The following is a 26356-nucleotide window of genomic DNA, read 5'->3' as shown; positions in this document are numbered from 1 at the left end:
CCACAACCGCAGATGCATGAGCGCAAGCGGCTCTTCTGCTCAAGTTGCTTTCACGCACATACGAGGTTAATGAGAGAGTCAGCCATCTAAAGTGCGCCAAGCTACTGAACATGTGTCTAAGCTAGCTAAGCTGTTTTGACCGTTCTGGTCCTGTTGGTCTCTTTCTCCGTTAGTCTGGACCGTACCGTGTACAACCTCCGCCGGAGAGGCGCTGACATCCCGCATCAGGCCTACATCATTGCCACTACAAGGTACCAGCATGGGCGTATACAGCATTCTGCGATACTATAATATGACAATGGGGCCGGTCTACCATAACCCGGTAAAGCGACCGAGTTACCATAACTTGGTAAGACGACCGAGTTACCATAACTCGGTAAGACGACCGAGTTACCATAACTCGGTAAGAGGGCCGCCTTTTCATCATCTCTCGGGTGAGGGCTGGAAGTTTATATAACACGAATAGTATCGTTTGCGGTCATGCTATAGGTTGGCGGGTATAGCAGACGTTGCTCCATCAGTGGTTAATTTTCTTAGATCTCGATTTGCAAGCTATTTCAGGCATGGTGCAGCAATAACCAACGCGCCGTGCTTTAACATAACTCCCGCGACGGACTATCGTGCAGGCGGCAACCATGGAAGGCCTCTCGGCCTCTGCGTGTGAGCCCATACGGCGCACTACATATTCAACATGGGAAGAATTCTTTGAGGAATTCAAGACTTATTGCACAAGCACATTCCACGCTTACAGGTAAGACTCCGCTGAGAAAGTATGCGCATTGCTCTCTAGCACTAATTTGCGTTGTAGAACGTAGCTCACAGACGCTGCAAAATCGTCAGGAGACAACGAACACCTCCATTGATGACGATACGTGCGGTGAATTTTACTCAATATCGTACATTCGCTACATTACTTTGTGTTTGGAGTGAGGCAGACACACTAGCTACGCTTTCAGTTCGATTTTCCTCCACGCTCGATTGTGCTTGTGGCTGCTTGTGGCTGCTTGTGACTGCTTGTGGTTGCTTGTGGATCTTATCGGCTACACCTGCAACAGTCTATTGGGGGAATGGTGTCCACGACGACATCTATAATTCGAGTCACAAACAGGTCACAAACACATATGTTTTATGAAATCTGTTTGTGGCTGCAACGTCCGCCGTTAAGTATTAATACTATCACTTACGTACAGGCGACATAAAGCTTTGCAACATCTTCTCGGGAAACAGAGTGTGTTCGCGGACTCTCTACTGTCTACGGTAGTCATACTTACAAAACTCACGCGGCATAACATGTGAACCTCACTTTCCAATTGCCTGGCAACTAGAGGTGTCAACGTTTAGGGGTCTAAACCTCGGAAACTTTGACAACCTTAAAACTCAGGTGAGTTTGCAAACAAACTCTAAACGGTGAGTTTGCAAACAAACTCTAAACGTTTCTAAACTCCGCAGCGCCATTGACTAGGTTAATGTATACCATACAAATGTACTGGTAATGGATCTTTCACAGCTTCTTTGAAAGCACTTGAAGCCTCGCCAAGCACACAATGGACGAGCTCCGCCAGGCGGACCTGGCACTGGGGTCTTCCTGCAGCTCCCCGCACCGCTCAGGTGGCTCGCTCCTCGGGACCGCTCTCAATGCCAGTCCCGGAAACAACAATGCTGATAGAGACGTCGAATCCGGCTGTCTCCTCACTGACCGTATGCCGCCGACGACAGAAGCGCAATCACCAGCACCACGGACGCCTGCAACATCACCACCAAGTACTCGAGCTCCTTCCTCACGCCAGCGTAAGCAGCGGAGAACGTACAGCCCCTCTCCTCACGAATCTCCACCAAGTCAACGCAAACAACGCCGGACCGGCAATTCCAGCACTAAGCGGAAGAAGAAGACGCCATCTTCCAGTCGTCCCAGTGTGAGCCGTCGTCTGACTGGTAGTCGCCAGAGAAAGCAAGCTCCCGTATCGGCACCAGCACCTCCTGCGCGAGAGGCTCGCGCTCCAGCACGTCCAGCAAACGTTTTGGAAGTCCCTCCTCCCCATCTCTTCGTCACTCAACGCCAACATCGGCCAGAACTTTGGCAGTTCGTCAGACTCGCAGCTGACCAAAACTTGTGGCATCTATCGCCCAACTTCAAGAATGAACATGCTGATTTTGCGTACTGCACGCGATGCAGTGTTTGGATTCCCTTTAAAACTTCAAACCATCAAGTCTTGCCCCACATGGAAAAGTTTCACCCAACGGAGCTTTACGGAGACACTCGGCCAGTCACCACACGAGGACGCAGTCTGGATGATGAATTTGATGAAGCTGCAAGCGAGTTACGTGAAATTACGGGTGAGGAGCAGGTCTGCGCTTGCTGCCAAAAGTTCTCCACCACCTAACGGCGAAAAGTAGGGGTTGCGTGCAGATGTTCGACACGCAGCTCGTGGCAGCGTAGCGCGCTTCGATGTCCACGCCCGCCGGGTCCAGGTGCTTGAGCAGCACGGCGAACAGCAGCTCAAACTCGCCGCTGGCGCGGTCCGCGTTGTCGTGCAGCACCTGGACCAGCGCGCGGATCGAGCTGGCTGTGTACCAGCTTGGACACGACTTGATGGAGTTTAGAAAGAACGTCACGACCACGCTCAGCTGCGCACTCGAGAATAGCACGCGCTCCCTACTGCAGCACTTCTGCACGAAGAGCGTGTACTCGGAGCACAGCAGCCCGGAGCTCAGCGGCAGGATCTGCGTCAGCGCCGTCACCAGCGCCGCAAACTTCTACAGAACACAAAAGTCAGCACCTTTCCCCATTGTATCGACCCTCTTCTCCTCCTCCATCTACTGCACGTACATCTCCCGGATCCGTGGGTTGGGCAGAGCGACGGTCAGCAGCTGCCGCAGAATCTGCTCCAGCTCCATGAGCGTGAGCTGCAGCACGGCCACGTCGGCCTCCAGCAGCTCGGTGATGCCTTGTCGCTGTGCGTTCAGGTTCCACCCGGCGGACGGCGACGTGCCGAGCGTGTTTGATTTTATGTGGACCATGTCGAAACTTTTCAGGTTTAGCATGCAGTTTAAAGTTTTTGCAAACGTTTGCAAGGTTTACAGGTTTCTGCAAAACGTTGACAGCCCTACTGGCAACCCACACTCCACAACCCGAAGACTCCTCTCAACATGCGCGCTGCTTTCTTCTCGCCCTCGGCGCACTCGCCCTACTCGTTGTCGTGTCCGCTGCGGAGATCCAGGCGACTCCAACTCCGGCAACGAAGCTGCGTGTTGAGACGAATGTTGCGTCACCCCCGCATTACCACGGTGCACACGAGGGAGAGCGCCGATTGGGCTTCTTCGACTTTGAATGGTTATTCGGGAGCTTGACTGTGCCCCCCCCCCCCAACGGACCTGCACCGGAACCTGACAACGGCTTTTTCACCAGCAAAGACGACTGTGACGGCCTTTTCATCAAGTGCGTCTGATCGCAACGCTCTCATGACTACTGTACGTAGCACGCTGCTCCTCGGTAACCTGTCCCGTGATGTAAGCAATCAATACCCCCCCATGAGCAACTCAATAGTTTGCCTCCTTCTCGTTACGACGTTCTAGGTTCGCAGCTCTAGAACTTGCGATGTGGGAAACAAGAGTAAAAAGAAAAAAGCACCGTTGTTAGCTGAAGAATTCTTCCCCTTGGCTTTTGTTTACTTGTGTAAAACCCCAATGGATGTGCCCGGTTCAACCACCGCCACATTCTACCCCTCTGACTACGTGTTTGTGTAGATTGAGGCAAACACCTGTTACACATGTAGACCATTTCGAGCTCGCCTCAAACGCGCAAGCTCAAATCCACGTGGCGTCATATATTTTTTTCAATTCGCCAAACCTCTTCGTACTTAAACTTCTAAGCATTCAGCAATGGCAGGCACTCCGACCTTTCACAAACATGTCGAAACCAGAATTATTCTGTAAAAAACGTGTTTGCTATTATCCTACCTTCTAACCTTTCAAGCATACGTGCAATTCATCGAGCCGCTTTCGCTATTCCAGATGCTACAGACATGAACAACTCATGGTGGACAGACAGATCCAGCCCGAAAATACTACGAATCCTGGAAGTGCGCGGCGTAAATGCAACAACTGACAAATTCCAGTTGAATAGGAGGTGGAAACAAATCCATGTAGGCTGGAGTTGTATACTGTAATAAAAGACAGATGCACTCTTTAGTAGCAGTCTCCTTTTAATTTTAAATTAAAAAACACCTGGCGTAAGCGAATGTCATCGTCTCCATTGTAGACTGTATACTATTGTGCTTTGCAGTTATTTTGCCGACCATTTTAGACGCTAAATATGGCAAAGCCTGCTCCTAAATATGTGTAAAAGAAGATACACGACCTGTTAAAATTATGCATAAATCCACCTCCTCATATATATATCGACTTGGGAGGGCCTGTCAGCAGCCATGCATTGGACGCCTACCAAAAGTGTTATAATCACCCGCCATATCTGCAGCAGATATGGCGGTTCTTATTTCCGAGTACGTCGGCTTATCCTAAATTTGCTCCGCCACAAAAGACATATAAGGGCACAACCATCTAGCGGCGACCAACAAAACGCAATGTACAACGGATGGCTGCACTCAGTCTTCGTGACCGGGACGATCTGTTTCGCAGCCGACGGCTGCATAATCTGGTGCAAGCATAATTGCCCGGGGTCGTGGAACGACTCCGACACGTCGCTCGAGTTCCGCATGAAGCTGACGGACCCGAAATTATGCCCGGATGAGCGCCTGAACGTCGTCTCCGACTCGGCCTTCCCGTGCTCCACGGCCATGACCGGCCGAATCCTCACGCCCCTCAAGGACGGCGCCTTGGACAGGATCTTGCTCTCGTTGCGCAGCTCGGCGCGCACGCTGCACAACGCGATCACCTCAGTGAGGCAGGCTGTAGAGTGGGGCATGGGCAGCATTCAAAAGGTCTACAGTCGTCTAAAGCTACCGCTACCCTACTATCAGCAGCTACGAGGCGTGAGGCTGAACAACATGTTCCGCATGACCAACGTCCGCGTCCGCACCATCGGAATCTCTGAGATTCGCACCACCTTCGCTAACGCCATGGTGATGCCGCAGTAGGACGAACACTTGTGTCTGTACAAGGTGTAGCTTTGACGTTGAGTAAATAACATGGATGTTCATCAAAGATCTTGTATTCCTTCTTTCTTCTCTCTGTTGACTTGGGCACTGCAAAGTGCCGAGACCAAATTTGCATGAAAGCAATCGATATCGAGGTGATAGTCATGTCTTGATTGAGATTAGCTGTTGTCGCTGTTGACGTTTTGCTAACAAGGGTTGCTTTGGACATGTAGACGCTACAAATGAACTACCCCTCTTGCTTTTGACTTCTCTGCACCCTCTGCATCTGCGCGTGGATCAGTCCTCTTCGTCAGCGCGCCGATCAGCAGCATCAGCTCCTGGGTGCGGGCACGGGCCTCCTCTTTATCGCGACGCGCACGCTCCTCGATCTCGACCTTCTCCTGGCGCCGCCGCTCCACCGCTTCCGCTTTGTCCGCGAGGTAACGCGCCTCACGAGCGGCAAGCTCGTCTCGGCGGCGCTGCTCTTCCTCCATGCGTCGGGCCTCGGCCTTGCGTTCGTTCTCCTCGCGCATCATCAGCATCATCTCGAAGATGTTGCCCCCCATCGTGCTGGCTGAGCTCTCGAGGTCGCTCAGCCGTTTCTTCAGCGCCGCTGTCGCTTTGGCAGCCCGGGAACGCTTTGCCTTCGCGTAGCCGGCTTCGATCAGCTCCTCGTCCTCCTCGTACGCACGCTTGAGGCCGACTGTGTCGCGGAAGTCGGCCAGGTTTCCCCCTCCTAGCCTGTTGGAGGAGTTAGCAAGTTTCGGGTAGCGCTGTGCTTTCTGCTGGTCGCGCGTGCGAGCGCCCTCTTGGTCCCGCGAACGAGGGCCCGACGGCTTGTCGGCGTCAGATGCACCACTCATCGCCGTTGTCGTCGATGCACGTCTCGGATCAGCCACCGTCGGCGCCTTCGCTGGCTTCTTAAGACCAGCCGAACGAAGGCGTGGGCTCGATCGCATGGCCACCGGTGCTGGACGTGGCGTACTCGCGAACGCCTCCATCCCTTCGTTAACAGCGGCCGATTCGAGCTAGTCCGAGAAGTCGCTGACGCGATCGGCGGGTTGCGTGGCCGACGCGCCACTGCGGTCTGTGCCGAAGCTGCGCGTCTCGTCGGAGTGCACCGAGTCATCGCTCGCGGCGCTACCGCTCGCGAACTCGGCGCTGGTGCAGTTGTCGCCGCCGGTGCCGCTCCCAGCGTCCCGACCACCGGCGCAGGAATCGCGATCGAAGCTCTCGTCGCCGTCGAAGTCGAAGCAGAAGTCCGACTGCTCGTCCTGATCGTCCTCTTCGCCCTCGTTGCCCTCGTCGCCCCCGTCATCCTCGTCGCCTCCGTCGTCCATGACGACCACGTTGGCTTTGTCGTCGACGGCCTTCTTCAGCAGCTTGGCCTCCTTGATGTGAGGCGGCATCTCTTGCACTTCCGTAGGCTTGCGGGTGCTGTAGTGCACCTTAAACTTTCGCCGAAGGCTTTCGTAGTCCCGCTCGGCGGCGCCACGGCCGCGATTGGCGTTGAAGTGACTCGCGAGGCGCTCCCACTCGTCCTTCCCAAGCGAGAGGTACTTGGCGACGAGAACCAGGAGGCGGCGAACCTCGTTCACCTTGTAGTTAGAGCTTCCAGTAAGTTTAGCCATCTACAGAACACATACGAGCGTGTGAGTGTAACGACGTAGTCAATGCATGCAAAGCAGCATTAGCAGCGTACCGGGAACGGCGGTGGAGGGCTTGGGGGTGGGGCAGGGCCGCCGATTATGGCATTTATATTTATGATGACAGAATCGGCAAATAAATAATGTCGCTTGCAAGAAAAACCCACTGCATAAATAGTGACATGAGTACCATCCATACATAAATAATGGCGTTGTGTAAGTGCGCAACTTCGTATTAACTTAGTTACGCTGACCATCTACAGTACCTACGTTCCAATAGCTCGCGTTCTGACGCAGGAACAAAATTTGTTCCAGCGTAATCGGGTGCGGCTCGTGCCCAAGCGTGATGCGGGCAACACTGAAGAACCGCTCGACGACATTGGACATCGGAGGGATACTGCGAAGCAGTTTATACTGCTGCTGGTGCTGATCGAGATGTCTGCGTTTCTGCAAACGCTCCACGAAGGAGACTTGAGTCAGCCTTAAGGTAAAAACGATGATACTTGGTAGGATTCCAGATAAAAAATATATAATAATTAGTAGGGTATAAATTGTAGTCATAAATTATGACATTGGGTAGATTCGCTGCATAAATTATGATATGTGCTAGGTATTCAGTCCACAATTAATTTATTGATGTTATGGTGGCCCATTATTTTTATGGCCATGCTATTTTCGGCGGCCCTGGGGTGGGGAGTAGTTGGGCTCGAAGCGGAGGACTTGGGCGGTGCTTGGAAAAAGCAGGAATGACATCGCAAGGAGCCGCTGCGCTGTCAGCGGCCGCCTCAGCAACACCACAGCTAATTGCCCCTCGACGCACCACCACCAATGAACCGCCAACACAGTGCGCGAGTTCGCGCTCAAACCGCGCGCGCGCGATGACCACGGCAGACTCACGTCCAGGCCACCGTTCGTTTCGACGCCAACCAAGGCTCTAGGCAATCGACGTTGAAGACAAAAGTTCCATTTTCTAGCAATAACAGTCAACTTCAACTTCAACATCAAACATGCTTGTCAGATTCAGATTCATGGATTTCTTGCAAATGCTCATCACAGTACGCTTACCTATGCAACACATCTCTCCTCATCGCTTGCTACGCCTTCTCTGCATTCCGTTCTCACCTACGGGTCGCGCTGGTCCTGGATCGCGCGGTGGCGGCACGATTCGCTGCCGCAGCGGCAGACAAACCACAAGTCGTCCCCGTAGTCAACCGTGATCTCTTGCCCTTGGAGCACGTCTTCCGTCGTAGCCACCACGACCGTCGTTCGCCGCCCATTTGCCACCTCGTGGAACGTAGCCACCGGCTCGCACGAGTGGTTAACAAAGCGCATCAGTCCCCCAAGGTGCTGGGCGTTGATTGCAACGCGGATGGGGTGGCTGGGCGCCTCTGGTCTCTGCCTCATGGCGAGGCGATAGCCCTCGTTGCGCGGACGGTTCTCGGGCGCGACGCTCACGTGCTCGAGCTCGCCCAAGTACTGGCCCAACACCTCGCCGCTCGCAATGTCGTCGGTGGCCACCACAGACAGCTGCCGCATTCGCGCGTTCCTCGCCAAGCTGATCTTCGTCGACTCCAACAGTCCGTTCCCGCACATGCCCTCGCACGGACAGCAGTTCCGATTGCAGTACAACTGCATCAACGAGTTGCGGCAGCTCCCAACTCGGCACGAAGACGAGCAGTCACACCAGCCGAAGTGGGGCACTGCAGGGAAGACCGTGCCGAGCGGGTTGAATTGCTCACGGAGGTGAGCCACGCGAAATGGCCACTGCGCCGGGACGAATCGGTCGCGTGGGCGGGGACACGAGGCTCCGCGCGAACAGCAGGGGCTGGACTCGTCCGCATCAGGCCGCTCGGGTTCACCGTCGGCGAAGCCGGCGGCTGCAGCTGTTCACGGCGGCGTGCGTACGGACCAGCAGCAGCTCGGCGCTCCTGGCGGGCGCTGTGACGCTCTCGAAGCGGGGGCCTTGGTCGTGTGCGTGGCGGGGGTGGCGACGGCGGCGTCTCCATCAGGACCGGAGATGACGTCGTGGGGCTGCACGGGTTTCGCATGGGGCGGCGTCGACGAGGTGGCGTACGTCGTCGTCTCGGGCGGGGCTGGGTTCGTGTCCGCCTTCGGCACGCGGAGGCCATGCTGCGGGGCCACCCACGGCGGAGTCGCGGTCCCCGTCGAGCTGTCGCTCTCCGCGGGCGTCGTCTTCTTCGCGCTGGGCCGGTGCTTGCTGCCGCTCGCCGCGGACGCCACCTTCACGGCGCTCGCCTCGGCGTGGTCGCTGCCTTGGTCCACCACGTTCGGCGGGGTGTTCTCCTCGTCGCTCGAGTCCTGGATGCAGCGGACGCGCCAGTAGGTAGTTGAGCGGGCCATAGTTACTAGCAGTAGAGAAAGCAGTTAGTATAATTGCACATATACACGCATGCGTGCACAGGCGCGTACCTTTCGTTGCAGGGGCAACGCGGCTTGTTGCTCAGCTGACGATTTTTGAAAGTGAGCAGCCGAAGGGGAGGGGCGCAACATGAGACATGCTAAGATATATGACAGCTTCAACAGCTAGAGTGATGGTCGGCATAGACTATACAAACTTCAAGATCAACGATTAAGATGGGTTCACTGCATAAGTCTAGGGGTAGGGCTGTTTATTGAGACAATTTTTACGCCTCACGACATTTATTTTGGGTTATGCCCCGCCATATCTGCTGCAGATATGGCGGGTGATTAGAACACTTTTGGTAGGCGTCCATTGGCCCAGTACACCACTGTCCATGATCCCCAGCACATCCACCCTCTTATGCATAATTGCCGTGTGTGTAGGTGCTTGTGGATAAAAACCGACAGAATGGCAGCTGCACAGCTACAATTGCCCTTTCAAAAGTGCAATTGTGGCGCTTTTAGCGTAATTCTAGGCCTCCACCCATTTATGCACCTCGATTTATCGTAAATCTAGCAGGTGCTCGCTATAAATACAGCAAATCTCGCCTCATATTGCCAAAATCATTGCAAAGCACAATAAGTAGATCCCTAATAAGTAAATCATACAAAGCCTGTTGATCACGAGGCCCCAGCGTATGAACACAACCACCCAACCTTATATAGAATGCCAGTGTTACTGCGAATGTGAGTCACATTCGCAGTAACACTGGTCTCTCAGAGACCGCACTGTCGCATCATGTAGCACTCTTTCGTGGATCACGAAGTCTTAAAGTTGGTGTTGGAACTCAATTTCTAATTTCCGGCCAGCTTAGTACAATTCTCTTCAAAGACTTTTTCTCACTATCGCGACGCCCCCGGCGCGCTGCTCTACGCAGTGTCGTCGTTTCCGCTGGAGAGACCCAACAGACTTCTCCATTTCCTGCATTGAAGCTGCGTATCGAGATGACCACCCCAAGACCATGCTATCGAGACCAAGCATCGAGATGACCACCCAAGACCACACCGACTGTTGGTTTATGGACTGGTATTCGGAAGTGCGGCTGCGGCACCGACATTGGCGTGGGTTTCAGGGGAGAGTAGTAATCAATACGACTACATCTCCTTCATCACTTGCGATTCAGCGGGCTATCAGAAGTACTATCTTCTTAACATGAGTAGCGCTCATCATATCCAAGCTATGTTGAACCTCCTTAGTGTTATTTTCTATAGTAGTCACTTAGAAGTGCCTTCTCTCATGAGTGTTGGGGTCATTTAACACGGTGGGCTACACCATCCTACCTACAGTCCCGAATAATGCACCCATCCACTAAGTAAGTTCTGTAAATACCCAGCAGCACGTCGGGCATCAGTTTATCACATAGTTGTGTCGCGCACGTTCTTCTGAAAATCAATCTACCTGCTGCACCTGGAGCCCATTGCGATGTTTGCCATCCAGTCATCCGTCGAAAAACCTACTTGAGTTGCAAGTAAGTTTCGTAGCTACCGAGTACTTTGAATATTTGTTCTCCCATTCAACACGCACACAGTCTACTAAGTACTGTAGATATCGCATTGTTTGTTTTGAGGAAGAGCGATTACGGTGCGAATCCACCGCAGTCATTACAATAGTCACGACCACGATTTTGTTTAAGGTCACCTGGCCTTTGAACAGTGCGCACCTCGATTTCGAATACGTAAAAAAACTAGAAATACTGGTTGGAAGAAAAGCAGTTTGGGCGCCAATTACCAATTTCCGTAACCAGGACAGCCACTGCAAAAACAGTTCGCAAAGATCCGCAAAGTATTTGCAGGATTTTGCGAGATATTTAACGAAGAAATTCTGACATCTTCATGTATATCCATCCAATGCTCAAGCAAGTTTCTGTAGTGTATTTCGCTAACGAGTCTGAATAATACTATCATACCGCCACTTATCTGAAAAAAAGTGCTTGGAAACGCATTTGCTTTCCCTTTGGTCAGAGTACTGTTTTGTTTGTCGAACTCGACGTCGGTTCACCGCCGAAATAGAGCATTGTCAAGGAGAAAACGGAGCGTTTATCGATGCTGTCTGTGTTAACGCAGCAAACTGAGAAGACAAACTCTTCTTCCCTACTTAAGTACTAGTATTCTCTAAATGTAAGGAATGGATAGAGCATGACTCGATCCTCAAAACTATCTCAAGCAGGTGTTTCGCGGATTTTGTGGTCACTAATACCATGAGGTCCTTACGCCTCACCGATGGCCTCGTGGGGCGACATGAAGCAAAGCCCGCTTATATCGCGAAGTACCAGCGTAAGAAGCACCTGTAAAATACTGTCGTGTACACGCGACATACACCTCTGCGAAACCTTCTCTGGAAACCAGTGTTTGTTCGCGGTCGTCAACGACTCTATTGTCTACTTACGGACGTCATCCTACGGTAAGCTCTACACACTTGACTTGCAAGCCTCACACTCCAATTACCCGGCACCCCGAAGACTCCTCTCAACATGCGCGCCGCTTCCGTACTCGCCCTTGGCACACTAGCCCTACTCAGTGTCGTGTCCGCTGCGGAGACCCAGACGACTCCCACTCCGGTAACGAAGCTGCGCGTCGAGACGAATGTCGCGTCACCCCCACAACATCATGGCGCACACGAAGGAGAGCGCCGATAGGGTTTCTTCGACTGGTTATTCGAGAGCCCGACTCTGCCGCCCAACGCACCAACACCGGCACCGGCACCTCAGTACGGCTTCGGCAAGAGTAACTCGGACTGCGACAACGGTTTCATCATGTGCGACTAATCGCAACGCGCTCATGGCTATTGCCAACCTGTCCTGTGACGTAAGAAAATAATAGAAACTCCCATTAGCAACTCAATAGTGTGTGATTTTCTACCATCGCGCTCTCCACCGTAGCCGCATTCAATTATGCTACCTCAACGCCTCGCGTTCTTCGATGCCAGCTAGTACCTGCGCGAGTAGTCACGCGAGTCTCTTCGGCTACGGCGGTCTCTGTCGCGACTGCGGTCTCGTTCACGGCCACGGTCGCGATCGCGGCTCCAGTCGCGTCCACCTCGTTCACGTCTGCGGTCCCTCGATCTTGATCTAGAGCGACGGCGTTCGCGGCGGTCTCCACTTGCGCCTCCACCGCGTCCTCTGCTCCGACTGCGCTCGCGCGGCGGCTCACGGTACGGCCTCGCCGCTCCTTCGTCCCGGGGCGCGCCGACCTGGAAGTGTCCGATGGCTTCTCTGCCCGAGTACTTGACATTGACGTCCGCTCCGCCCTTGCGGGTCTCGCTAATGCCGCCGCCGAACTTACGCGGGAGCCAGTCACGCACAGTGCGTCCTCTCTCGACGTCCACCACCACGCGGCGGCCGTCGATCTTCTTGCCGTCCGCGTACTTGTAGGCGGCCTTCATGTCCTCCTCCTTCTCGTACTCGACAAAGCCGTAGCCGCGCGACTTGCCCTCGGGGTCCTCCACCAGGCGCACGCTCTTGACGGGTCCATACTGCTCGAACTCGTGGCGCAGCTGCTGCTCCGTCGTCTCGTAGCTGATGCGCCCCACAAAGAGCGTCTTGTACGCGTCCTGGGTCTTGCGCGGGTCCTCGGCGTTCGGGTCCCACTTGGCGCGGTCCTCCTGCATCTGCGCGTCGTTGGCCGCCATCTTCTCCTGCCGCCGGCGCTCGCGCCGCTCCTTGGGCGTCTCCTGCACGGCGCGCGGGGGCGGCGTCTCGGTCTCGAAGGCGTCCAGGAAGCCGGCGAGCCCCGTGTAGGGCGGCATCTTGCGCTTCACGAGGCGCGGCAGGTGGTCGAGCGGCGCGTTAGGCTCGAACAGCACCTTGAGGTGCGTGGGCAGGTGCATGATGGCGGGCCCCATGCCGCTGGAGCTCATCTGCCCCTTGGGGGTCATCTTGCGGTGCGCGTTCGGGTTGCTCATGGCGGCTACAGGGCGACTCAGAGGATGTAAAAGAGATGGATAGATAGAGGAGACGCAGGCGGACACGGCGCGGGGTCTGCGGGGTCAGAGCGCCGTCTACAGCCAGAGATACGAGCGAGCGCAGGACGAGCGGGGAGGCGCCGATCCTCGCTCCTCAACCGACGGCGAATGGTGTGGGAGACTTTGTGTGCATTGTGAGACCTATGCCAATAGAGAGGGGAAAGTATGCGATTTGACAGGTTTGAAGCGCCACGTATCCGAGTTTCCAAGCCAAAAAAAAAAGGCATAAAGGAAGCAAGACTCGATGCGGCTCTCGACGCGGATGGGCGCGGCCTTGGCGGCGCTGCTGGCGGCCGCGCGGCCCTCGCTGACGGTGGCGAGGGGCGTGAACGTGAACCTAACGGCCAGCTGGCCCAGCTCCCCGTTCTTCCCGCTCATGGAGACCAGGTACGAGCCGCAATACATGAATATGGATGAAATGAATTCTTGCAGGGCTCGGAAGAGTGAATAATTCTTATTTTTACTTTTATTAATGTTTGTGCCAGTGAGTTCCTGGCCGAGGAGAACCCGCTGTACTTCTGGCAGTTCCTGGAGGAGCTGGAGACCCGCACGTCGTATGTGGGGCTCATGGGCAGCGACGTGGACGCCCTGGGCACGCTCGCGGTCACGGTGGCCGAGAGCATCGCCCCAGAGTCCAAGAACGTGAGTATAAAGATACTTGTTTACTTAAATATTTATTTAACAATAGTATTTACTAAAACTATGTGTTATTATGCTGCTAGATCCTGGAGCTGATGCTGGCGACGCGCACGTACTCGGTCAAGGTGGAGATGTTCCGGCAGTTGGCGCTGGACTCGGGCGTCCGTCCGTGTGGGGAGGAAGCCGACACTTGGGCGGTGTTCTACCGGGAGTCGCACTGTGTGGAGTTGGTGGCGTGCTCGGTGGATGAGCTGGAGGCTGTTCTCAAGGGCAAGAAGCAGCAGGCCAACGAGCAGAGCTGTGTGGCTGCAGGAGTGAACGACGTGGAGCTGCAGGTGGATCACAAGTACCCGAACTCGGTGTCGGATGTGGAGGAAAAGCCGCTGTCTGCTATTCTGTATGGTCTGGTGGGCACGGAGAAGTTCCACGCGTTCCACTCGAAGCTGGTGAAGCAGGCGCAGAAGAACAAGATCCAGTACATGGTGCGTCACTACCCGCGTGACTCGCCGTTGGATACGCTTCTGCAAGGTTACGGTGTGGCTTTGGACATCAAGAACATGGAGTACAAGACCATCGATGACTCGAAGAAGACGGGAGAGGAGGAGGCTGCGGCTGATGAAGAGAACGGCGACGAGGAAGACGAGGAAGAAGACGAGATTGACGATGAAGAGGTCGAAGGATTCCTGTTTAATCATCTGATGGCTCGCCACGGCGCGATTTCTGGTGAGCTGAAGCAGTTTTACGACATTCTGGTCAAGAAGGCGGATGGGGAGCAGGAGCAGGAACTGAAGGCGTGGCACCTGAAGGATCTGGGTGCGAGCGCCGTTCGTGCTATCGTAGACGCCAAGAATCCGCTCAAGCGGCTGGAGACGCTCTCGCAGGACTTCCCTGTTCAGGCTAAAAAGTTGGCGTTCTCGCGGAAATCGATTTCCGCTGAGCTCCGTGACGAAATGTCAGCCACACGCATGCAAGCAGCCAACAGGAGGCTCAAGAACAAGTTTATTCTGAATGGCATCGCGGTGGACCCACTCGAGCGCTCGTTCAACGTATTCGATTTCATGAAAACTCTGAAGGAGGAATGGTCTGTGGCGAAGCAGCTCGGTGGTCTGCCCATGAACCAGTCGGAGCTGGAGGAAATGCTAGCTCACGTTCGCCAAACGAACCAGGAGCAACCTGCCGTGCGTATTCACATGCGCGGATCGATGGGTGGTTCTACGCCTCTCTATCTGAATAACATTGAAACGGACCCGAACTCTGCGAGCTGGTCTTCCGATGTGGATACCCTGAGACGTCCCGCCTGGAACCTCATTTTCGTCCGCAAGAATATGTACGAGTGCGTGCTTGTACTCGATCCGCTCTCTGGTACCGGACGCGTAGCATTGTCGCACATTGGATTCCTGCGCATGCGTGGTGCTCCTGTGCAATGGGCACTTCTCGTATCCTCGAAGGAACTCATGGCGAGCAAAACGGCGGATGACCGTCGGGCATTGCTGGAAATGTACAAGTCTTTCAAGGAAGCAGATAAGGCGACCCCGTGGCACTTCGCGAAGTTGTTGATGCTGTCACAGTCCAAGGATGCTGCCGAGGCTGAAGCTCTTCAGAAAGAAAGCAAGGGCTCGCGGAGTGGCGACGAGGAAACTAGCGAAACAGAAGAGCCAGAGGACCGAATTATCCCAACCAGAATTGCGTCAGAATTCTTGCAACGTGTTGGAGAAGACGGAAGCTCTGATGTTGCTGTTGGAAGCTTGATCGAAGCGTACACGGATGCTGCAGGAGCTATTGGTACGCTTGAAGAAAACGGCGAGGAGGCGTGGGCGTGCCTGAAGAGTGACCGGTTCGACGACGAGATTCTTGCCATGACCGAGTTCATCCATTTGAAGCACGTACCGTTGGGCTCCTTTGTTTTCAATGGTGTGCTTCAAAAGAACCTGGACATTCAGCGGTCGATGATGAGTAACTTCGGACGTGACCAACCGCTTTACGTTAACATGGCCCACCGAGGCTTGCTGAACGACGATATGGACCTTGTGGAAGAGCTTCTGGACTCGCAGGATGCGTACCCTGCCTACTTGTCGATTTTTGAAAAGTCGGAAGGCGCACACCCTGGAGATATCGAAGTGGACTTGCCGAAACACCTCTTTGCTGACGATGTAGACGGTCGCCTGGAAGCTGCGGTGCAGCGTGCGATATCATATCTTCATGCGCCTGATTCCAGGGCTGTTCCTAAAAAGGAGACCGTGATTTTCCCAGCGGACCTCAACGACCCGCGCGATGCTGGTCACGCCTACCGGATTGTGAAGGCTGTACTGGAGGACTCTGAGCAGTCCTTGCGCGTGGGAATTGTGCCCCAGCTAAACAGTAACAGCGCAGAAAAGCAAGGCAGCAATGTGGGTGAGCTCGTAGCGGCCATTTTCGCCGCCGTGGGTGATTCTGACAAGGAACACCTCTTGAAGTTCGTATTGGAGGCATTGAATTGCGTTGTCAAGCAGAAATCGGTTGATGCGACAAAGGATAAGCTTATCGGGATTTGGGGCAAACTGAGCAAGGAAGAAGACAGCGAGGATTCGGTATCGAAGAAGATTTCGGCTCTTCTAAGTAGCAAGTCTGGAAAGTGGCTTACCCCCAAGCAACGCAATGCACTTACGCAATGCAACGCGCTGCTGCGTTCACGTTTCCCGCCTGTTCTAGCTGAGGAATCCGAGGAGGAGTCTTCCAAGATGGTTTTGCCGCACCTGTTTATCAATGGACGACGTGTGACGCTTCCTCCTCACTCGTTGTCCGACGAAGATGTGGATACCATCGTCAGCTTCGACCTGACGTATCGTACTCAGCCGGTGGCTAAAGCGCTCATCAAGCGTAGTGCCACGCTGAGTGTCAAAAAGGCGGACAGTTTGAGCTTTGACATTATGAAGACGACCGGCATTGTTGACAAGTATGTTCGAACCGACCGAGCGCCCCGTATGGAGGTGGGCGAAAACTCGCTGAACACTGTACGCCTCGAGGGTGATCCTTCACTCCAGGTTGCTGCTTATGTTGACCCGTTGTCGGAAGCGGCACAGGTGATGAGCTCTATGCTTCGGATGCTCCACTCGCAGCTCAATGCAACCATCGAGTTGGTGTTGACTCCTGCCGACGAATACACGGAATTCCCGCTGCAGCGATTCTACCGATACCTATTTGACAAGAAGCCGTCTCTTGCTGCTACGAATGTGGAATTCCGCAAATTGCCCGTTCATCCGATCTTGACTATGAAGATTGAGACCCCTGAGGCCTGGAACGTGCAGACACTTCACGCAGGTGATGACCTGGACAATTTGAGGGTGGACCCTGATAGCCCTACTGATGTGAAGTCAACGACCAGCGCTGTGTTCCGGTTGGAGAGTCTGCTGGTGTACGGCCAGTGTCGCGATACGACCTTCAACATGTATTCGCCTCCCAACGGCCTGCAGTTGGTACTTGAGCGCGAGGTTGGCGCCCAGTTGCTGCACCGTGATACTCTTGTGATGAAGAACCTGGGCTACTTCCAACTCCAGGCCACGCCTGGAGTTTGGTCTTTGCATCTTGCACGCGGTCGAGCTGCCGAGATTTTCGATATCATTGACCCGGACACGGACGTCCCACTGGAGACGCACCCCGTGGTTGTGTACGACTTCGGCTCGCACATTTCTCAGTTATTTGTTCGTAAGAAAGATGGAAAGGAACACGAAGAGCTGCTTCAGCCAGCTGAGGACGCGGCATCGTCGGACAAGACCAAGTCTGCAACGGAGGCGAAGGCTGATAAAGACGACGGGGCCCTCCGCAGTTACTGGAACTCGATGTTGAATGCGATGGGCAAGCGTGAAGACAAACCGGAAAAGAAGACGCAAGATGCGGAAACAGAAGGTGGCCACGCCGATTCTACTGGAGATGATAATGCGGTTGCCCATCAAAAGGTGCGCACGGGTGAAACCATTCACGTGTTCTCGGTGGCATCCGGCTACCTGTACGAGCGCTTTGTCAAGATCATGATGTCTAGCGTGCTGAAGCGTACCAACAACCCGGTGACCTTCTGGCTGCTGGAGAACTTCTTGTCGCCCGACTTCAAGAAGTCGATTCCGGCGTTGCGTGAGCAGTTCGGCATGGATATCCGTCTTGTCACGTACAAGTGGCCGAACTGGCTGCGCCAGCAGACGGAGAAGCAGCGCATTATCTGGGGTTACAAGATTCTGTTCCTGGATGTGCTGTTCCCGCTTGGCGTTCAGAAGATCATTTACGTGGATGCGGACCAAGTCGTGCGTGCCGACCTGAAGGAGCTCTGGGAGCTCGACATGGAAGGAAAGCCCTACGGCTACACGCCGTTCTGCGACTCGCGCAACGTTGGCTTCCAGTTCTGGCGCCAAGGATACTGGAAGGACCACCTGCGCGGAAAGCCGTACCACATCAGTGCCCTGTACGTGGTTGACCTGGCGCTCTTCCGTCAGACGGCTGCCGGTGACATGCTGCGCGCGGTGTACAGCCAGCTCAGCGCTGACCCCAACTCGCTGGCGAACCTAGACCAGGACTTGCCGAACTACGCGCAGCACCAGATCCCGATCTTCTCGTTACCGCAGGAGTGGCTCTGGTGCGAGTCGTGGTGCAGTGACGAGACCAAGGGAGCGGCCAAGACCATCGACTTGTGCAACAACCCGAAGCACAAGGAGCCCAAGCTGGACATGGCCAAGCGCGTCATCGCTGGCGAGTTGTTCAACGAGTCGTGGATTGAGCTCGACCAAGAGATCAAGGACGCCGAGGCTCAATACACTGTGGAGGCTGCGGCCTAAGCTGTGCTGTGTCAAGTGTGTCCCCGATCGTAGCAAGAAGAGACCCTCCGCTTCAATAGAAAGGGGAAATTCATATCCAGCCATCGTGGATTCGAGTTGGTTCGCTAATGGGAGTTTTAACTAAGTAACTTACCTCCTGCTATTCCTCCTGCCGTTGATTCAACAGAGCCTGACGCAGCAGAAGACGTGATCGCTCGTGCGGCGTCGTGTAGCGAGTGCAGCTCAGCACGCGGATGCACTCCTCGAGCGTCGTGAACTCGATCTGCACGGTGTCGAAGCGGCACTGGAACTGCTGCGTCTCGGCCGCTTGGCCGCGTCCCTGGTGGACGCTGCGGATGTCCAAGACGAGCATCTGCTCGATGGCCGTCTTCAAGTCGTCTATGTTCGTGTAAAAGGACGACAGCTTGGCGTCCACCAGCTCCGTCAGCGACGTCGTGGCTTCCGGCGTGAACTCCACCGGTCGGTGCACCACGTCCGTCTCGGCAGCCACCCAGTCAGGGACAGCATACCCCTGCACATAGTCCGCGGGCACGTAGGGCTTGACGTCCAGCACGGGCGTGCCGTTCACGAGGTCGTGGCCGCTGATCTCAATGCAGCGGTCGTGGATGGCTTCGATCTTGACAACTGACAGCCCAATAGAGTTGGGCCGGTGCGGCGTGCGCGTCGAGAAGAGCCCGACCTTCTTGCCGCCGAGCCTCGGGGGCGCGATCTTGGCCGGGAACGTGGTCTTGGGCGCGCCCTTGGCCAGGTTGGTGTTCTCGTGGAAGACGAAGAGCACCCAGAGGTGGCTGAACTGCTCCAGGCACTCGAGCGACGCCGGCGGGATGCTCGTCTTGAACGTGATGCGCGCCCGCGAGCTCTGCACGAGCCCTCCCTGCCGCGGAGTGCCGCGCCGGTCCGCGAAGCACGACTGCACGTGCGCCACGGCCTCCAGACTGTAGCCGAGCGCCTCCTGCTGCCTCTGCAGAGCCTCGCGGGCCTCTCGCTCGGCGTTGGTGCGGCCGGCGCGTTCCTGCGCCCGGAGCTGCTTCTGGCGCTCGATCTCCTGCTCCAGCTCGCGCACCAGCGGGTCGTCGCCCTGCACACGCCCCTGCCAGCTGCGCGCCAGCAAGTAGCGGCCTAGCAAGGCCCCCAGGGAGGCGCATACGGCGCCCGACGCCACCAGCGACGCCGCCGTCCATCGTGTCAAGGTCATCGCGTGTCAATGCCGCACTGGACGACCGGAACGGATGGGTGCCTGTTGAGTGGCATAACTATGCGCTAACGTGGGTTTGAAGTTGTCCGTTGCAGACTTGCCCTACCTATTGCCCAAGCTTCGATCATCGCAGTGCGGTCATCGCACTTCGGCTGGAGTTTATCGTACCCATACTCTGCTAAAAGCTGCGGCGGGCGACATCGATCGCCCCCCAAGGCATTTCGCGCCGCCGCCGATCGCGCTCACATGGCAGTTCCACGAGTGACATGATCGCGGTAAGTGGACGCCTCTACTGTAGCTTGAGAGTTCCGAAAGAGCTCGCGCGAACGCGCATTCCACTCCATTGCTACGTTACGCAAGCCGCAGCGTTCAGCATGGCGGGGCTGGTTGCTGCTGTGGAAGCGAAGGTGGGCCAGCTTACCGCGAAGGCGGTGTGTGTGTACATGTAAGTTACCAGATCGGTACGCATGCTAGAAGATCGATCAATCACATCGCCGATCATCCCAGTGGAGCTGGTCTCGTTCCCAAGAAGGCTGGTCGGCGACCTGGTTGGTCTGTGTGATATCGTCTGCACTCGCGCGCTCAGCTCGGATCCGAATGTCGGGCATTGAAGCCGTTGCAGGTGAGCGAGCCGGTGGCTCGGAGCTGTCGAGGGCTCGCGTTGCTCAGCTCAAGCCTTACCGTATCCCGAGCGCTGGTGGTGCTGCACAATTTTTGGCGGGTCTTTCGCTGCACGAATATTCGGTGCTACGTTGGGCGCTGCAGATTGCGCTGCTTATCTGCAGAGGCTTCCTTCGCGTCACCGCCATGTGTGCCTGTCGGCGAAATGCACTAGTGCTTTGTGTGTAGCAGCCCGTGGCTGCATATGCAGTCACCTGACCAAGCTGCTGGTGGCTCTGCAACGTACTTCGAGTGTGCATGTACTTCACACTCTTTTCTTCACTTCACTCGACTTCGCTTTCTCGAGTTCCGCCCTTCAAATCTCCTGATCCCCTCGCTTTCGCGTCGCGCGCGCCAGCCAAAGCCACAACCTCGTGCCCTGCTGTGTAGAGGACCCTCGAAGCTCGCATACAAAGACCAAGTGTAACAGAATGATAGCCCAACACGACCTTAAAATGCATATCCTACTAACCATTATACCTCTTTCCCATAACATTACGACACTTGTATATCACATGCCTGTATTAACACATTTCCCTCGAAATCAATGTATGCGTACCTTGCAGTGCTTCTGAAGAAACGGGCTCTGTACTCCATATCTCATCTTTGGCTGGGTTCGTCAATTTTTCAGCACTTTTCAAAGAAGCAGCGGACATGGCGGACGCTCGACGCCGCGTCTTGTTCCTGCTGCTGTCGCTGCTGCTGCCGCTGGCGGCGGCCGCCGGCGAGCGCTTCGTGCTGTCCCGCGTCGGCAACGCGTCCGCGCTAGCCTCGGGCGCGACGCTCGTGCCGCTGCAGCTGGCGGCCGGCGCGCTCACGGCGCTGCTGGCGTCGTCGCAGGACCTGACGCCCGTGGCGCTGGACTCGGTCGTGAGCGGCGCCGAGTGGACGCTCGGCAACTGGAGCAGGCCGCTGGCGGAGATGCGCGCACAGATCAGCGGCACCGACCGGTCGGTGCTGGTGGACATGCAGCTGAGCGACTCGCCCCTGGACGTGGACGTCTCGCAGCTGCTGGTGCAGGCGGACGCCACGCCGCTGGAGGACGACCTGGAGCTGACGCTGAGCTTCGGCAAGGACTCGCTCGCGGGGCTGGAGGACCTCGTGCAGGTCCACGTGGACGGCATGAGGGCCACGTTCGAGGACGCGTGGCTGCCTAAGGCCGCGGATCTGAATCAGCTGTAAGAAGATATATAACGTTACTTAATTAGGAGACAGAGGAGGGTGGGTGCTGATGGCTGTTGATGTCGTTGTGGACGGCAGGATCTTTGATGAGACGACGGTGGACAAGCTGTACTTGGACTCGACGGTCACGATCCAGCAGGTGGTGATCCGCAATAGCAACCTCTCGTTCCCGACAGCGGTGCTGGGGCTGGATACGGCTGTGACGACACTGTACGTGGAGATGGTAGAGTTGGCTGGAGAAGAAAAGGTTTTGGTGCTGACTTGTGCTTTGTTTTGTGGATGATAGGATTCTGGAGTACAATACGATCGCGGGGCCGATTGAGCTGACGGAGGACGAGTTCGCGCAGCTGTCGAACATTTCGGACTTTAGAACGACTGGGAACACTGTGGATGCGTCGGAAAGTAGTGGATTGTCGTGTCTGAAGGAGGAGACGGTCGGTGAGCTGACGTTTTGTATCGTGGACGACGTTCAAAGTACGGCCACGTCGTTCAGTGCTGGAAGCCCGGACAGTACCAGCAGCAGTGGACCAAGTGATGGGTCATTAGAGACGCAGTCGTCCAGCACCTCGAACACTAGCGGTGTGGTGTCGACCACGGCTATTGTCCTCGCGTGCGCGTGCACAGTGGTGCTGGTCGTGGTGGTCTCCTTCTTCCGTCGATTCAAGAAGAAGGCGAGCAAGTTTGTGGACGAACGACTGACGTTCTCGAACCATGAAGACGGACTGCTTACGGGTCGTGCGAGTGAAAATGGGAGTGAGACGGGATCAGAACGGGTGCTGACAGGTGAAGCCAAGATCCTCGCAGACATGGATCTCGGCAAGGACGTCGTGGTACTTCACAAGAAGCTGGGCGTTCAAGGCTTGTGGCTGGGCGAGTACAAGGACGCGAAGGTTGTTGCGCTCAAGTTCCTGCCGCGTGAACTGGAGATGACGTTGCCAGACCTGAATGCGATTCGTCTATCGTACCTTCCGCTTCGGCATGACAATATTGTGCATTTCTTGGGCTCTTCCTGGACAGATCGTGAGGAAGTGCTCATTGTTGTGGAACACATGTCTAACGGCAGCTTGAGATCGGTTCTCGCTGATGAAAAGGTTGATCTGGTGTGGCCTCAACGCCTACAAATTGCCAAGGATATCACCAGCGCGTTGAGCTTTATCCGATCTCTCCGGGGTGTCAAGTTATCGAGGAACCTGACCGCCAAGAGTGTGCTGCTAGACGCACAATTCACGTGCAAGCTGGACATCTTCGACTACGCTTCGAGCCTTCGCACCGACTTGGTGCCTGTGCGATCCTACGGACATGGAGACATCGCAACTCGGGCGCCGGAATTGCTCAAGGGTGAAGAGATCACGGCTGCTGCTGAAGTATACGCGCTTGGTGCCATCTTCTGTGAGATCTCGTCGCGCACCAAGCTGTTCGAGCATGTTTCGGAAGAGCGCGGCCCGACCATGGCTGACATTTTTATTGCCACGGAAGTGGTTGCGCAGCGGCTGAAGCCAACGCCAGCAGAGGACGCCCCTGCTGCATTCCGTGAGCTGGCATTACGCTGCCTGGACTACGATCCCTCCAAGCGACCGAACGTCGGCGAGATTCTCAGCGTGCTATCCAAGTAAAATATAAGAGCATGTTGAATTTCGCTCAAGAAGCATGAAGATGCTACTCTTTCTTCACCACAAGCTCAAACTCATCCGGAGGCTGAGTCCAAGGGATTTGATGCAGGCGCTCCGCTAACTGTTGGTAAGGCAGTGTGCGTTGCGCCGTTGTCATGGCGGCTCGACCGCTGGAACTGGGCAGGACCCAGACCTCGCTGTCTGCACGCAACTCATGTGGCCATCCAGGAGGAAGCCTCGTTTGCTTGCCGTAGCTCTCAATCTTCGACAGCGGAGGCGAGAACAGCCAGCTGAACTGCCGCTTGCCGGAAAACGCGAGGAGCATGGGGGCGTGGGCAAGCTCGCACTTGGCCTTCTTTGGAGGATTATTTCCACCAGCTTCGTGCTTTATGGTTGTCTCTGCTGCGTCGCTGTGGTCGTTGAGGCAGACTTGGGCGGCGTGGCGACGTAAGCGTCGGAAGAAGCTATCTCGCCACGCTTCCACTGTCGATAACAACCAGCAGGAGTTAGTCTTAAAGAGTGAAATACTCACTGGTACTTCTAGTAACAATACTCGTTGTCTTGCCGTACTTGGACGCATCGTTGCCTGGCTGCAGGCAAGCAACAAGAAATATTAGCTGTCGTTCAGAACAAGGTTGCCACCAAGTCGGAGACACCAACCTCCAACCCAATTGAGGTGAACCCAACGCCATGAACATGAGGCAAGACGTTTTGCTCCATGATGCTCGCGGTAGCAGGCACGACGCCCTCCCACGAGTGGGGAGAAAGCGTCCCCGTCAGCAGCATCCACATGCGATTCGTGGGGTTGCTGCTCTCAAAGTCACACCAATAACTCAGTCCATTATTGACCCGAAGTCCCTCAAGCCATCATTTTACCTGTACGAGTAGCCAGTCTTCCACGCGTGGTCGGATGGATTGTGCCCAACAATGAGCAGACGCAGACGACGCTCTGGGTAGTGCACACAATGCTGCACTTGCTCGAAGCAGTCGGCGCAGATGCCGTGCCAGCGCTCTTGCCACTTGCAGACCACTTGGGTCTCCCTCTCACTCTCCGGCTCCCGCTGCTGCCTATGCTTGCTCTTCTTGGCAGGAGCCTCACTCAGAGTCTCTTCAGTCTCCTCTGCGGTGTCTTCTGCACCAGGTGAGACCTCTGGAGCGTCCTCATCGCGCTCGCGCTTGGCGCCGAACCGGAATCGGTCGAAGATTCCAGCCATTCTTTAGGTAAATAAATGAGGCAACGAAATGTATAGATAAATGGAATTCGTCGTGCAAAGTGAACGAAACAAAAACTAGAAATATTTCTATGCTATTTCGATACAGTTTCTATCGGCAAGAGTCGCAGTTTAAGTAACGATGGAAGCTCTCGATGCTCGCGTTGAGCAAGTGCTGGGAAGTATCACCTCTGACAACACCAAGTACGTCTATCTACGAACTTTATCTCGCTTCATAGAGTGGCTCTACGAGAATACGGAGGCGGATCGACGGCAAGTCCTGTTTACTAGTACGTTTCGTGAGCTGGGTGCAATTAATGGGGAGAGTATCGCGCAGTGGTTCTCTATCGTCCCTTTACGAAGCCCTGTCAATCTAAGTGTATTAAGTACTATGGAGTGTATGCGCTACTTGACCTCGATGGAGCAGCGTGGTGTCACCGGAAAGTCGACTTTTGGAAATGTTCGCTCGGCGATAGTGTACCTTCACACTCAGACAGAGTCCTCGGTGAATGCTACTGCAACGATGCACACCGAGCTTTACACATGGGGTGGGGGCTTTCATCAAGTGCCAAGAGAGTTTGTGCTACCCGCAAGAACCGTTCGCGTTGTGTGGCAGCAATGGTGTGCTGGGCAACCGCCACTAAAGCAGCTATCAAAGCACGATATGGCTTCAAGACTACAAAAGATCCGGCTTGCAGAGCTTCAGCGGCTGATGCGCTTCGTTGAAGCACTTCTGACGAGTGATGAGGTCCTGCGAGCGCACAGCTCTCTCGATTCGGCTGGCCTTCTTTTTGAGCAAGTAAAGAATCGTTTACCGTTCTCATCGACGTCGAGTAAAGGAAGAGCGCATAGACTTGACCAACTATCGTGGAGAACACTCGCCCGTGAGCATGCAAGGCACAGCTCCAGCTAGACTAGCTACCATTACGTAGGTGAGTAGCGGTAAGCTTACACAATACACATTTACTTCGAAGTGGTAGTGTTTCTACTTTCACACTGTGTACCAAATGTGCGGCACAATATGCTTCGTGCAAACTGCACGATGAATTCCACTACATTTTACATTATTGACAGTTTCATTTGATTTTTGTATATCTGGCATTTTTGCATTCGTGGAATTCGCCGGTCAATTTGCACCCCGAATTCTATACGAAGTGGCAGATTCGCACGGCGATTTCCGTAGAAGTATAGATAAATGGAATTCGTCGTGCAAAGTGAACGAAACAAAAACTAGAAATATTTCTATGCTATTTCGATACAGTTTCTATCGGCAAGAGTCGCAGTTTAAGTAACGATGGAAGCTCTCGATGCTCGCGTTGAGCAAGTGCTGGGAAGTATCACCTCTGACAACACCAAGTACGTCTATCTACGAACTTTATCTCGCTTCATAGAGTGGCTCTACGAGAATACGGAGGCGGATCGACGGCAAGTCCTGTTTACTAGTACGTTTCGTGAGCTGGGTGCAATTAATGGGGAGAGTATCGCGCAGTGGTTCTCTATCGTCCCTTTACGAAGCCCTGTCAATCTAAGTGTATTAAGTACTATGGAGTGTATGCGCTACTTGACCTCGATGGAGCAGCGTGGTGTCACCGGAAAGTCGACTTTTGGAAATGTTCGCTCGGCGATAGTGTACCTTCACACTCAGACAGAGTCCTCGGTGAATGCTACTGCAACGATGCACACCGAGCTTTACACATGGGGTGGGGGCTTTCATCAAGTGCCAAGAGAGTTTGTGCTACCCGCAAGAACCGTTCGCGTTGTGTGGCAGCAATGGTGTGCTGGGCAACCGCCACTAAAGCAGCTATCAAAGCACGATATGGCTTCAAGACTACAAAAGATCCGGCTTGCAGAGCTTCAGCGGCTGATGCGCTTCGTTGAAGCACTTCTGACGAGTGATGAGGTCCTGCGAGCGCACAGCTCTCTCGATTCGGCTGGCCTT

The 26356-nt window shown here is 54.9% G+C and overlaps 12 protein-coding genes across 12 annotated transcripts; 5 read left to right on the top strand and 7 right to left on the bottom strand.

Moving 5' to 3' along the window:
• Positions 1-2328: 2328 nt before the first annotated feature.
• On the bottom strand, positions 2329-3018 carry PHYSODRAFT_254281 (hypothetical protein; the record flags this gene model as incomplete). The annotated part of the gene is made up of 2 exons (XM_009523049.1): positions 2329-2754; positions 2824-3018. 2 exons carry the CDS (start codon positions 3016-3018, stop codon positions 2329-2331), a joined length of 621 nt encoding a protein of 206 aa, XP_009521344.1.
• A 1406-nt stretch (positions 3019-4424) lies between these two features.
• On the top strand, positions 4425-5093 carry PHYSODRAFT_481879 (hypothetical protein; the record flags this gene model as incomplete). The annotated part of the gene is made up of 1 exon (XM_009523048.1): positions 4425-5093. The coding sequence occupies one exon, from the start codon at positions 4425-4427 to the stop codon at positions 5091-5093; it is 669 nt and encodes a 222-aa protein (XP_009521343.1).
• Positions 5094-5329: 236 nt separating this feature from the next.
• PHYSODRAFT_326989 (hypothetical protein) lies at positions 5330-6094 on the bottom strand (the record flags this gene model as incomplete). Its single annotated transcript, XM_009523047.1, has 1 exon — positions 5330-6094. One exon carries the CDS (start codon positions 6092-6094, stop codon positions 5330-5332), a length of 765 nt encoding a protein of 254 aa, XP_009521342.1.
• A 900-nt stretch (positions 6095-6994) lies between these two features.
• On the bottom strand, positions 6995-7207 carry PHYSODRAFT_375338 (hypothetical protein; the record flags this gene model as incomplete). The annotated part of the gene is made up of 1 exon (XM_009523046.1): positions 6995-7207. A coding segment is annotated over one exon (213 nt), but the record flags the coding sequence as incomplete, so codon positions are not given.
• A 654-nt stretch (positions 7208-7861) lies between these two features.
• Positions 7862-8374, bottom strand: PHYSODRAFT_479714 (hypothetical protein; the record flags this gene model as incomplete). The annotated part of the gene is made up of 1 exon (XM_009523045.1): positions 7862-8374. The coding sequence occupies one exon, from the start codon at positions 8372-8374 to the stop codon at positions 7862-7864; it is 513 nt and encodes a 170-aa protein (XP_009521340.1).
• Positions 8375-11631: 3257 nt separating this feature from the next.
• Positions 11632-11925, top strand: PHYSODRAFT_326986 (hypothetical protein; the record flags this gene model as incomplete). The annotated part of the gene is made up of 2 exons (XM_009523044.1): positions 11632-11745; positions 11821-11925. The coding sequence occupies 2 exons, from the start codon at positions 11632-11634 to the stop codon at positions 11923-11925; spliced, it is 219 nt and encodes a 72-aa protein (XP_009521339.1).
• A 141-nt stretch (positions 11926-12066) lies between these two features.
• Positions 12067-12825, bottom strand: PHYSODRAFT_285141 (hypothetical protein). Its single transcript, XM_009523043.1, has one exon. It carries the CDS (start codon positions 12786-12788, stop codon positions 12087-12089), a length of 702 nt encoding a protein of 233 aa, XP_009521338.1. The 5' UTR covers positions 12789-12825; the 3' UTR covers positions 12067-12086.
• A 532-nt stretch (positions 12826-13357) lies between these two features.
• On the top strand, positions 13358-13817 carry PHYSODRAFT_540532 (hypothetical protein). Its single transcript, XM_009523042.1, has one exon. It carries the CDS (start codon positions 13366-13368, stop codon positions 13570-13572), a length of 207 nt encoding a protein of 68 aa, XP_009521337.1. The 5' UTR covers positions 13358-13365; the 3' UTR covers positions 13573-13817.
• A 38-nt stretch (positions 13818-13855) lies between these two features.
• Positions 13856-18559, top strand: PHYSODRAFT_481772 (hypothetical protein; the record flags this gene model as incomplete). The annotated part of the gene is made up of 4 exons (XM_009523041.1): positions 13856-13921; positions 13988-16147; positions 16199-17441; positions 17544-18559. 4 exons carry the CDS (start codon positions 13856-13858, stop codon positions 18557-18559), a joined length of 4485 nt encoding a protein of 1494 aa, XP_009521336.1.
• Positions 18560-18698: 139 nt separating this feature from the next.
• Positions 18699-19754, bottom strand: PHYSODRAFT_487417 (hypothetical protein; the record flags this gene model as incomplete). The annotated part of the gene is made up of 1 exon (XM_009523040.1): positions 18699-19754. The coding sequence occupies one exon, from the start codon at positions 19752-19754 to the stop codon at positions 18699-18701; it is 1056 nt and encodes a 351-aa protein (XP_009521335.1).
• A 1621-nt stretch (positions 19755-21375) lies between these two features.
• PHYSODRAFT_285140 (hypothetical protein) lies at positions 21376-23409 on the top strand. The gene has a single exon (XM_009523039.1). It carries the CDS (start codon positions 22403-22405, stop codon positions 23207-23209), a length of 807 nt encoding a protein of 268 aa, XP_009521334.1. The 5' UTR covers positions 21376-22402; the 3' UTR covers positions 23210-23409.
• A 421-nt stretch (positions 23410-23830) lies between these two features.
• PHYSODRAFT_312191 (hypothetical protein) lies at positions 23831-24420 on the bottom strand (the record flags this gene model as incomplete). Its single annotated transcript, XM_009523038.1, has 2 exons — positions 23831-24014; positions 24083-24420. The coding sequence occupies 2 exons, from the start codon at positions 24418-24420 to the stop codon at positions 23831-23833; spliced, it is 522 nt and encodes a 173-aa protein (XP_009521333.1).
• Positions 24421-26356: the final 1936 nt, after the last annotated feature.

This window comes from Phytophthora sojae, assembly GCF_000149755.1.
Source record: "Phytophthora sojae unplaced genomic scaffold PHYSOscaffold_2, whole genome shotgun sequence".
NCBI classification, from domain to species: Eukaryota; Oomycota; class Peronosporomycetes; order Peronosporales; family Peronosporaceae; genus Phytophthora; species Phytophthora sojae.
Note: the sequence above shows the minus strand (reverse complement) of the source record. Positions and strands in the feature narration are given on the sequence as shown.

Excerpts from the sequence above, each read along its gene's own strand:
- PHYSODRAFT_285141 (XM_009523043.1), bottom strand. The coding sequence starts at position 12,788 with ATGGCGGCCAACGACGCGCAGATGCAGGAGGACCGCGCCAAGTGGGAC.
- PHYSODRAFT_540532 (XM_009523042.1), top strand. The coding sequence starts at position 13,366 with ATGCGGCTCTCGACGCGGATGGGCGCGGCCTTGGCGGCGCTGCTGGCG.
- PHYSODRAFT_285140 (XM_009523039.1), top strand. The coding sequence starts at position 22,403 with ATGGATCTCGGCAAGGACGTCGTGGTACTTCACAAGAAGCTGGGCGTT.